Source organism: Notothenia coriiceps, unplaced genomic scaffold (assembly GCF_000735185.1).
Source record: "Notothenia coriiceps isolate Sejong01 unplaced genomic scaffold, NC01 NC01_scaffold00004073, whole genome shotgun sequence".
Taxonomy (NCBI): Eukaryota; Metazoa; Chordata; class Actinopteri; order Perciformes; family Nototheniidae; genus Notothenia; species Notothenia coriiceps.
In genome coordinates, this window is record NW_011336774.1 from 199697 (window position 1) to 212538 (window position 12842).

Below are 12842 nucleotides of genomic sequence, written 5' to 3' on the forward strand. Positions count from 1 at the left end.
ACGTCGTCGCGAGACGCGGACGACACCTTTCTTTATCCTCTACGTCCGTCGAAACTCTGAAACGAGACAGTCCATTTATATCGGGACAACCAGACGAATTGTCGCGACCTACCTCGTCGAATTTTCACTTGAGAACATGCGCCGAGAAGTAACATCTATCTGACGGAACGATTTTGAGGGTAGGAGTATGTCCCTGTCGAAACGTCTCATAACAAATGTTTTTCCGAAAGACGTCTCACCGTGATGATTTTGTGGATGTGTGTGAGGGGACTGGAAACGACAACACCAATCTCTCCTTTAGTGTTCGTTCTTAGGTCTATAGGTCGCTCCGCGTTGATGTCTCTCGATGTGACGCCTGGTTCGGTGTAAGTCTCGTGTTCCTCGTCTTTGGTAAGTTCGGGAGTTTTGGAGTTAGAAGTCAAAATTTATACCGTGACTAGCTCAGGGTCTAATAGCGAAATGACTGATTGTGNAATACCTTTATTTCAAGGATATGGAACACGGACAATCAGAACACTCCCCGGTGAACACAGTCACAGACAAACAACGAACCAACACTGAACACAGGAAGAGACAAGACTAAATACAGGGAGGGGTAATCACAAGACGGGAAACAGCCGGGCAGGGGAGGAGAAACACAAGGGCGACAGGTGAACACAATCAGACAATAGGCGCGTTCACACCAAGTACTTTTCCCACAAAGGTTCCTGAGAACTGTTTAGTTCTCATGAACTAAGTACAAATCGCGTTCACACCGGAAATTAGTTCCTGGGGGTGGATTAGGCAAATGAAGCCGCTGACGTCACTTCTTCTTCTTCTTCTGCTTTGGGTTTACTGGCAGGCCGCAAACAACTTCACGGCGTATACTGCCACCCAAAATCCCCGGCCGGAAGTCCCCGGCGTTAGGGACTGGCTTCAGCAGAAGCTGCTGGGACTCCCAGCAGCTTCTACTGAAGGCTTCCGAGTAAACGGCCAGAACGCCGACACCTCCTCATCTCCACCGCTCCCGTGTTTTATTTTGTGTTGTCATAAGTTAGTCTCTCTGCGTTTCTGAGCTGGGCTAATGCTAATGCTAATAATGCAATGCGAGGATGATAAAATGGTGGCTTCACAAACGTTTTTGGGAGTTTGACGGGGCGTGGTTTGCATTCCGCCCAGCCAATCAGACACAGGAACCTTTTTCTCCCACGAAAGTCCCTGCTCTCTAGCAGGGACGAAAAAAGGGGGTAAAAAAGGTTCTCTAGAACTAATTTAGTTCCTGGGACTTTTTGGTTTGAACGCAACTAAATCGTAGTTCTCAGGAACCTTTGTGGGAAAAGTACTTGGTGTGAACGCGCCTATTGTGTGTTCAATCAGTTGAATATGATGAATTGTTCAGCTGTTTCTAATCTGTTTCTATGCCGACAATGACTTTCCCAGTAGGGTTGTTATGAAACAATGTCCTTTCACAGCATACGCAGCCTATCCGCTCACATGCCTCTGCCCATCAATCCACGTTTTCCTCTTGGCGTGACGCTCAGCCACGCAGAGCATGCCGTGTACAGCAGCATGTCGTCATTAATTCATCCATTTAGGTTCAGACTGTTCCCCTTTTTATACTCATTCAAATTCAGTGGGAATTCATTTCTGTGTTTGTTTAATCAGAAATATTAAATAATAAACGTCTCCTCAATTAGCTTCACAGGGGTATCTTGCATCCACATGTAATGTCACGTCTGCACACCAGCGTGAGTCATCAAGACACACACTCATGAGCCCCCTGATTATCCCCCAGAGACCACAAACCAACAGTTTAAAATGTCAAGTAGGCTGCAGAGTAAACAGACCCATATTAGAGCCGTAGCAAATCAATAAAGAGTAAATACATGGGTTAACAAACAAAACAAGTTTACAGAAATGACCCAAGGCTGTCTGGAGTTAATAGACGTAACAGATTATATTAATTAATTAGTTTATCGACACACTTATTTAAATAGTGTCTGATTATTCAACAACCATTGAAAAGAATGCCAAAATTAATAAATCGTTTTGCTTCAAAAAACATTAAAAATATCACAAACCGTGTCGACAATTAAATACAGTGAGACACTATGAAGTATATTAAAAATAAATTCCCATTGCTACCTGACCCAGCTCTGCCAACAGGCTCCTTTGTGTGCGTTCTTAAAAGAGAAGCTAAAAGGGTTTTTTGGCAGCGCGCTGGCTGGCAGCCTTTGCTGAACATCTGGCCATCAGCAGATTGTGTTAATCTATGTACTGCAGAAAAATCCTCCTTATGTTGGAGGTGCGAGTGGAGCCGGAGAGGAGAAGTGACAAAGATGGCCATTAGCTGTGGCACAATGAACCGAAATTAACAACCTTAATGATTTTATAATCATGTTCTATCCATCACGACCAAACTACTGGGGCCTTTACCCCTAGACTCAATATATGTCAGCGGACTCATTCAGCACTGTTCACAGTCAAGTCTTGCGTATAGTGTTCATTTTTTATTTTTCGTTTTGACATAAAAATGTATATTTAGCATATAAGCAGTAACATCACTATACTGTAGTGCTGCAGCTGCTGGTATATTTGATTATTAATTATATGAAATTGCTTTTAAATGCCCAACATGATTACAAAACGAGTGCACCAATCACAGGTTATATGCTGAAAATGAGCCGTTATCATTTGTACTTGGTGTCACCTGAATTGTTAAACCCCAGACGGAAAATGCCTTATTGATTGCAGTAAATAATCACATAAAATGGTTTGCTCTTTTAGAGATATTTATTAGCCAAAATATATTAATAGTGGAGTATAGATTGCGTTCAGTCCATGCTTACAAACCAGTATTTTTTCCACAGTTAATTACAGCAAATGTAGTCATGTTAAGGGATCTCTCAGGAAAAATATTTTTGTAGTAAATTTAAACGAGAACACCAGGACTAATTTCAGCTAAATGACTCCCTGTTTATTGCAGGAAAGTAACACCAAACACAAATAGGGGGAATGTCTACTGGATCCACATACCAACACATTTTCCTCCTTTTGAAACGAATGCCCAAAGGCAACCCTGAAGGAATAGCAAGGCCATCTCTCCTCTCCCTTTCCCTCGCTGTCTCTCTGTCCATCAGCTGTGTTATCTTCTCACGGTGCCTGCTTTCACTTTTTGCAGCCTGTCACCACCTAGTAAAAGAGATCTTTATCATTCCAGAGAGCCTTGCAGTCCGCCATCACCGGCTCTCAGGTACACTTTACCCCCATTGGGTTTAAGTCACCTGAGGCAAATATACAAAGGGCAGCCCAAGGTCACACTAATGCCTTACATGTCTCCTTATCCCCAAATCTACAGATGACGGAGTGGAGGGCAAGAGGGAGGCTGGTGGCCAGGCACAAGACTCCAAGGAATACTGTGCCTCAGATAAGGACATTGTGGAGGTGGTGAGGACAGAGTATGTGTACACACGGCCTCCTCCCTGGTCAGATGTACTGCCCACCATACACATCATCACCCCCACATACAGTCGGCCGGTGCAGAAGGCGGAGCTCACGCGGCTGGCCAACACCTTCCTCCACGTTCCCAACCTGCACTGGATCCTGGTGGAGGACTCCCAAAGGAGAACGCCTCTCGTCACGCGGCTCCTCCGAGAAACAGGGCTTAACTACACCCACCTCAATGTGGAGACGCCCAGGAACTATAAGCTGCGGGGTGACACCCGGGACCCCAGGATCCCCAGGGGCACCATGCAGAGGAACCTGGCCCTGCGCTGGCTGAGGGAGACCTTCAACGCTAACAGCAGCCAAGCTGGAATCGTCTACTTTGCAGACGACGACAACACATACAGCCTGGAGCTGTTTGAGGAGGTAAGAGCTGCATTCATGTTTGTTTAATGTGCTGTTGTTTTTACAAATTCTTAATGAATTGGCCAAAAGAAAAATAGTAAGACAAGGCACAATAAGAGTGTTGTTTGATATTTACAAAATGTTACATCAACTTAACTGGATTAAGTCCTTATATATCTTATTGTATCTACAAATACACATGCAAGTCCTGCCTAGATTATAGCACAACCCAATCACCTCCTTAAAGAAGTAGTACACAGAAAAGGCTCTCCATGGTTCCATAAAAGGTTTATCAGTGCAACCAGACTCTGACGGAGGCCAAACGAAAGACTAATATATTTATAATTAATCCGTGAGAAAAAAATATCGTCAGTATTATCCAAGTGTCACCTTGATAGCTCATTAAACTATTCCCAAGAAAACAATTTCCTGATGATCCTCCCTTGTAGTCATCTGTTGTGAAGGTGTGTCCCTGCTCACTAATTTGTGCTTTTAATTTAGAACCGCCTTCTAGGGAACTACTACTTTAATCAAATTATAAAGTATTCAAACTTCTATCATAAAACTAATCATCTAAAGCAGGGGTCGGCAACCTTTTTAATATGAAGAAAATTGTCAGCGCAATTTAGGCTACATGATGCCGTTTAAATACATTTAAATAATTGGTTTAAACGGCATCATAATAAGGGTGACCGTCCGTTCTGTGATTCTCCAGCACACACAGATGGCCAGTCCGCCCCTGTGTAGCATATTATTTTGATGAGAGATGAGCAGATCGCCACTTGGCTTTCAACTAAAGACACAGCCACGCAAAAAAAGCGGCATTTGTACAGCTCCTTATGGGTACTGCAATTAGTGAAGTGCCGGCGCGGCAGCAGTGCTTTCCTCCGTGGTGAAACGATCAGCACCGCGGAGGAAAGCGGCAGAAAGTCGCCTGGAGTTAAAGAGAGCAGGGCTGTGTTGCATGCATGGTTTCCTTCTGCATGTAATGGGGAGACGCACTCTGGCGGTGTTCTCGTTCAGGATCCGAAAATACAATTGTAATATTTTACACACTTATTCCACTTATTTCTAGTGTGCCACTGGTTACGGTGCCGCGTGCCACCATTGGTTGCTGACCCCTGATCTAAAGCTTATACCCACAAATTTACATTCAGCCGAAACGTACAAACTTCCTGTTTACGTACCAAGCCAAACATGTCTTTCAAGCTAAAAGAAAATAAACAAATACGTTTATTCAGGGTAATTTAAATCTGGGAGATTAAACCATTCAACAGAGGATAAATCTCAGAGGAGTGACTGGAATTGATCCAGAGAGCCATAAATCAGTGAACCCTCAGCAATATATCACGGTCATTTTCTGCAAAGATGTAGTAAAATAAAACTAACTGCACTTTTAAAAGGGCTCAAAGAAAGGCTGAGGCAGATTAAATGAAATATAGTGGTATTTCTTTAAGTGTAGTGCGAAAAAAAAGGTTTAAAAGAAAGATAGAGCCATTGATATCCACTATTTATTTTTAGTTGTATATGAAAAAAACATGCTCAGCTAGTAAATTGCATGCTTTCTTCCCTATAACTTCAGTTTAAACGATTGCACATCCCAGCCATTTACTGTTGCATCTGTAACCTGTTATGTAAGGAGAGGTGGAACTATAAATCCACTCAGTAACTTGAAGCATTTTTCTTTTAGCTCTTAACAAGCAGTCAGGGTTCTGCAGCTGATGGAGAGATGTTTGGGCATGTAATCAGTACATCTCAGGCCATCCATCTCAACATCAGCTGAATTACCTGAGCGGACACGGTCTAGGTCCTCTGAGTATTAGCCCCGGGTCTTGTTAGTGGTGCAGACAGGGTCCGTAGTAAATGGAGCGCCAGGTATTGACGGGGCCTGTCATTACCTTTCTCTGGGAATCAGCTGAAGTGCTCGGTCTCCCTCAGAGGCCCTCCATCACCTCCAACGGGCCTATTTATGGGCCAGAGTAAGAGCCCTGAGGGGGGAAGACAGAGAGAGGATAAGAGGTAGAGACAGAGAAAGGAAAAAAAGAGGATGCCAGTGAAAGAGTTGGGACAGCCAGATAGACAGAAAGTAGAGAGTTGTCTGCAACTAAAGAATAGTTTGCTGACAGCAGAGTAAATATTTATATGTCTCAACAGCTTGAAATCAAAGAGGCATTTAAGTCTCAAGAGTAGAGACGAGGTTGAAGGATTGATGTGCTCCATGTGTGAGGAATAGAATGATCACTTTATTCTGCATCTAGAGTGAGCATCTTGAATTGGAATACAATTCCTACTCTGATTGATACAAAATAATAAAAACATATTTTTGAACTACTTAAATTCTGAAAAGCTGTCGGCATCAAAACCAATGAAAATATCTACAAAAAAACATTAAACTGTTTCCCATGATGCAGTAGATCTAAACACAATGTGAATTATTGAGGCCTCTGGGAGGCTGTGGCTCAGTGGATAGTGTGCTGGACTTCGAATCAGGGGACAGCGAGTTTGAGTCCCATTGCAGTCAGCATGTCGTTGTGTCCCTGGGCAAGACACTTCACCCCAAATTGCTCCTGTGGGGATTGCCCACAGTACCGAATGTATATTAGTCGCTTTGGATGAAAGCGTCTAACAAATGACATGTAATGTAATTTCTTTAAGTGTTTATGTTCCTTTCCCAAACCACAAAATGTTTGACTGGTTGGAATATGTTATTTTTAACCAAACCCTAATGTCAACAAATTGATTTCAAGAGAATGGATCACACACATAAAGGAATTAACTGCAGTAGGGCTGGGTTATAAAAAAATCTGTTTTTCAAAACCGACCATCGGTGATTTCATTATATACAGCTCTGGAAGAAATGAAGGCACCACTACAGCATTATCAGTTGCTACGGTTTTACCAGGTATTTGTTTCAATACAATGTTTTTTAAATGTTATTCTATAAACTACTGGCAACATTTCTCTGTTTTGGAATTCAACATACGCTGGACTGGAATGGCTGCCATATATGTAGAGATTGATTTAAGACAAATATTTGAGAAAAGATATTTGAGAAACTATCATAAGTACTGAAAAGGACATTATGTTTTCATTTGATCTTTTTAATAATCTAACTAACTAAATCTGTTCAAATAGAACAGAAATCAGAGAGACAAATAATTATACATATTGTGAGCTGTAAAAAACTATATTTTACAAAGACAAAAAATGTGACATGCAATCAGAATCCTAAATAATCTCAGCACTCTTCTTTTGTTTCGACTAAAACTTAAATTCAAGGACTTCTTGATTAGCAGTAATAAGCAAAAACTCTGATTAGTTTCTTCCTCTCTGCGCGCTTAAGGTCTGATCACGCACCTGACTGCTTTCTTGTCTTTCTGAGAATTTGGCATTTCTTTTCTTGGTATTTCTTCTCTGAATCACGGCCAGTTTGCCTCTGAAGGAAGCAGGAAATAGAGCTTAAATGCTCACACAAGCCTTCAAATACAAAATGCATCAGCGGGGAACAAGAGACTCTGTACAAACACATCAAATTCATCATATACCATTGCTTGGGTGACAGTATAAAACAGATTTGTGTTGTTTTACTCTGGTTGATGTTCTCACCAGACACAGCAGGCGGAGCCATCTTCTTCACATTTATAGTATATATCAGAAGTTGACGAGCCTCTTGACATTGCCTGCAGAGAGCCTGATGTAGCCTCCTTTTGATTTAAGTTGAGCGTACTTACTGTATGTATATGAGGGAAGCAGAGGGGTGGATGGGTTTGTGGATGGATTCAATATGAGCCTGGCCGCCGACATTAAGGAAGGTACCTAGTGGAACAGCAGTATTTGCGAACAATACCCAGGTGTCGATATAAGAAATAGCAAGGGAATTCCTCACATTTTGGGATTATAAAACACAAAAATAATGAGAGGAGATGGTGACAGCCTTATAAACATTTCATCCTGTGTATTAAATTCAAGCATCACAATCCCATGGACACATAAGCACTATTTTCCACCGTTAACACCCAGAGCTCATTAAGGCCAAACCTCCTGCCAAATTGTATCTGGGTGCTTGGCACAGTATTTTTTCCACCCCTAAAGCTCAAATCCACTGATTCCCATAAGCCCCCAGCCATCTCTGTGCTGTTCACACTCTGCAGCTCTCTGATCCCCTGAACTGACCAAGATGTTTTCTATATCCATGCAATCATTCTTATGTTTCTTATACTGTACATACTGTAACCCTAACCCTAACGCCTTCCCGTACAGAGGCACCAGCACCATTATTTCTGCTGCATTGATTGAATAGCTGTTTCCCCTTCCTTTCTGGTAAAAATGTACCTTCTTTATCTATCAAGCAGCTCTTGCTAGAATGGCTAACTGAGAAGCAGACAAAGAAAAGGGCAGCAAGATCGTTTGATGCTGGAAGATTAAAGGACAAAAAAAAAAAAAAGACGATGGCAGTGCTCAACCTTAAAGAATCTCACCAGCCAATCAGCGACTAGAGCCACTTGCTCTAATGGCTTGGCTCCTTCAAACCCGTTTGGCACAATAGTTCCTTTTAAGACGGTTTTGTCCAATTATCTCATTGTTGGGCAGCTGTTGAACAATGTGTGGGATCTGCCATCAGTGTGACAGCTGCGCATGGTATAAAAGCTTGGTCAATATTCACCGTCTTTCAGAATGAATAATAGCAGCAGCTCTAAATAACCTTCTGCACCGCTGTAATGCTGGCAACTTATGCTCCTGTCTCTCTGTCATGTACACTTTGTCAGATGATTAATTCCCTCTCTTCCTTCCTCCATTTTTTTGTTGTCTTTGCTGTCCCTAGATGAGATCCACTCGGAAAGTCTCAGTGTGGCCTGTGGCCTTTGTGGGCGGCTTGCGGTACGAGTCCCCCAAGGTCAATGCAGCTGGAAAGGTCTATGGCTGGAAGACGGTGTTCGACCCCCATCGGCCATTTGCCATCGACATGGCCGGCTTTGCCATCAACATGAGGCTCATCCTCTTCAAGCCGCAGGCATATTTTAAGCTTCGCGGGGTGAAGGGTGGCTACCAGGAGAGTAGTTTGCTCCGAGAGCTTGTCACACTTAACGACCTGGAACCTAAAGCAGAAAATTGCACTAAGGTAATCCCCTTTTTTCAATGTTTAGCACCTTGACTTAAGCACTAAGCTGTAAATGTATGTTTCTAAATAGTTTGTAAGGATGGACTGATTTAAATGTAATAAAGCTGCTGTAGACGGTGGCGGTAAAGTATTCAGAGCCTCTACCAATACATCAATGCTGCATTCAAATTCCGACTAAAATACACATTTACAAAGGTCGAACAACGTATGTCTTGTGAATTATTGGAGAATTTGACATCAAAGTGTTATTTTGAAACATAACAAGCAGCCGCAACAACACACTGCTTTTTGTAAGAGGTCACAAACCAATCATGTTGGTTCAATCTTTAATAGACATACCATATCTGTGTTGAATGTAAAATCTTAATACACTTCTAAGTATCTACAGCTGAGTGGAGCAAAACTAACAATATGTTACTTTATCATTTAGAGTTGAGTTGAAAGAAAAATGGGAATACTTACTTCCCACCACTGGCTGTATCACACTAATGATCCAACTTTTAAAACCTCTTGCTGAATCTGTATGCTGAACCATCTTGGTCAAATATTTTTCCCTGTAATTCATATTCAGAATGAACAAAGTGGAAAGAAACCATAATCTATTTTCAGAGGCTCCCCTTTGAATGTCACCCTTAGCAACAGAGAGAATTGTTAAGTTCTCAGAAGTTGTGTGAGAGCAAACTCTGTAGCTCTGTGCTACCAACACCATGGCAAGCACACTGCCTTGATGAAGTAGGGCAGTCATACGAATCATCAAAACCACAACTTCCAACAATTACAGCATATATAATATGGCTTCGTTATAGGGCATTCAACCTTGTCTTATTACAGGAATCATTTTCAAAAACACTTGTTCACCTTCCTGCCATGCTAACTTCCAGTCTTTATGTTTTGCAAAGATGAGTTTACAAACTTCTGATTATTTAACAAATTAATCAGCGTATTTAACACACAGATATTAAATATTCTTATCTAACTCACTGCATATAAGGGAAATGAACTGTGGCAACATGTCAACAACTTGGCATGTGGCATGTTGCCACCTGTCAAGTTATGTCAAGGACATAACTTGACAACCAGATTACATTGAACTTGCTTCCTAATTGGTGTGTCTGTAGTCGTTTTTTATTGATCAGTAATCACGAAGACAAAATATGTCATATGTTATATATATGGGAATAAATCAATAAATGTTTTGACAGAAAATCTATGAAAATTCCATTCACCCTTGAACACACACACACACACACACACACACACACACACACACACACACACACACACACACACACACACACACACACACACACACACACACACACACACACACACACACAGAAAGGCTTGAAGGTAGCAGCCGCAACATTTTCCTCCATCCCCACTCCACCATTCCTGCATCCAGCCTTTGGTCTGGGTCACATCACTAAGTCTCTCTCTGGGCAAAGAGTAGTCAACCAGAGGGCTTTTGCTAGCCAGGATTCACACCACAATCACCCCTACACACACACCACACACACACACACACACACACAACAACATCACACACACAACACACACACACAACAGCACACACACACACACACACACACACACACACACACACACACACACACTCGAGAGACAAAGGAAGAGAAAGGGAAGGCAAAGACAGAGACGAGGGATACTTTTCAGCCCAGCTTTTTCCTCCTGATCCTCCCCGAGCCATTCCAGAGGGGAATGAAAAGAGGGGATTCCAGGGGACGGCTGAGGAGCGGAATTGGAGTTGGGAGGAAAGGGGAGGTAGGGCGTCCACACCTGGATTACCACGCAGTGAGTGCAGGGACAGAAGACAGGAGAGGGGAGGTAAAGAGAGGAAGAAATACAATGCGAGAAGTCGTGCACGGCATCTCTCTTTCTTATAATCTTCCACTTCAAATGCAAGTCTGACATATTAACCTCCCCTACACCTGAGCAAAGTGGGAGTGGGCTCCTTGGACATTTCCAAACACGCCCCTATGCATAATTCATAGCGGTACGCCATGGAGAGATGACAAGGGAAGGCGAGGGACATCCCAACCACAGAGAGGAAAATGAGCTTTGACAGTTTTTTTTCCCTCCCCCTGTTTCCACTTGCCATGCCTTTTCCTGGATGTTTGTCCGGTCTCCGGGGGCCAGATAACTCGTCTCCAGCACAATCGAATGCCCAGAAGAACTGTAGCCACAACTGCAAAGGCAAAAAGCTCATACACACTGTGTCGAACCGTCTTTCAAACTTGGCTGTCATGGTGGAAGGTAGCCATTGTCCTATGGCAGTAGAGGATTTACAGCACACTAACCCACGAGGGTTGTGTCGGTAACACACGGCGTGTAGTTCCTCTTCACTCCCGCCTGCCCTAAGCAAGGTTCACGGCTCAAGTACTTTTTACCACCCCAAACGACAGACCTGTGGTGGGTGCTATGTTCCTGCTAGAGCTATAAGCCCGGGGTTTCTGAAAAACATTTGCAGGGGGCAGAGTGCTGCTGAAAGGAAGAGCGGCCTGAATGGGTGGGCATTAAGGAAAACCAGCGCATGCACTAATGTTTGCCCCCGGTTGTTTATTTTGGNATGAAATAAGACCCCACGGTTTGATGATTGATAGGTGTGTGGGCTGTCTTTCATGTTGACACACAGAACAATGTTATAATAAACATACATACTGTATCATCTTTCCATTCCCACAACAATATACATAAAGAAATGGCATATTTTGGAAATAGTTCGAATGGTGATTAATCATGATTAATAAATGTTTAAGCTGTGATTAATCTGATTAAAAATGTTAATCGTTTGACAGCCCTAAAACACATGAACAGTCAGTGCACTACACTATAGACGTTTATTATTAAAACATATACAGTTGTGTATAAATATTATTAGGATATTAATGCTGTTTAAATATATTAGGATTATCAGGTTTCAGCGAGATTGCTCGCTGTCTTTATAACACATGTTGTTAACCTTTACATAATTAGTTGATAACATTAAAATATGCTTAACACTATTGCTCCAAAGTGATATTATTGTACAGCAATGACAGTAAATGTAAAGCATTGGCTCTGGACTATTTTATCTGTAATTTAGTTACGCTCCTCAGGACCAAAGGGGAAATACACTTGAGGGACAGAATTGGGTCATGTGTGACATCTTGTCTTCATATTAGTGCTGTCACCTGGTGTGAACAGCCTCCAGAGCAGATGGCAGCAGACCAGTCGTTTAGGCTGAGCTGCCCTTGTCAGACGAGATCTTGTAGACTGACGGAGGTTTAAAACACGCTGCCTCCGAGTGCAAACCTGCAGCTCACCATGGAAATCATTTAACTCCAGTAAAGATTTCATTTAGACAGTATTAGACTTAGTTGACTTTTGATTGTGTTCTGGTTTTACGTTTCAGTATTTGTAAGAAACTGTGACTGAAAGATTATTGCTTTCATTTGACTTTTTAACGGTTATTTCATTATTTTTGTTGTTGTGTTGTTATTTTTTTGTAAGAAGGGGCAGGTAAAATAAGATGTTCTTCTCCCTGCTCCTTTCCACCATGCGCTATAAAAAAGAAAACAGTATACGTGTACATATTTTGTTTTAAAATAACTGCCATGTGTGGAATAAACACATTTAATCAAACACAATATATGCAATATTCCTATGGGAGAAACCTTCTTTGTGTGCATTTACAGTTACAAAATGAATAACAAAAAACTGCAAAACAATACAACATAAACAGCGTCCCTGTTTGGGTTTCATATTTACAGAGAGCTGCGGCTTTATGTTTACGTTTTATTTGCCAACCGTTTGGTTCGGGGGTCAAATCTGCTGCAAGCAAATTGATTGAGGTGATACTCTGCGACAAGTGTGTTATCTCCCCACAATGGCATTTTTC

General features: G+C 42.1%; 1 protein-coding gene across 3 annotated transcripts in view; it reads left to right on the top strand.

Moving 5' to 3' along the window:
- Positions 1-12842, top strand: part of LOC104941976 (galactosylgalactosylxylosylprotein 3-beta-glucuronosyltransferase 1) — a 45770-nt gene that overhangs the window by 25172 nt on the left and 7756 nt on the right. The window contains exons 4-6 of one of the 3 annotated variants that reach the window (XM_010767155.1): positions 3161-3232; positions 3338-3849; positions 8651-8947. In XM_010767155.1, coding sequence (XP_010765457.1) covers positions 3161-3232; positions 3338-3849; positions 8651-8947 — 881 coding nt within the window. The remainder of the gene's footprint in view (positions 1-3160; positions 3233-3337; positions 3850-8650; positions 8948-12842) is intronic. The other 2 variants (XM_010767156.1, XM_010767158.1) reach the window with 2 other exon arrangements.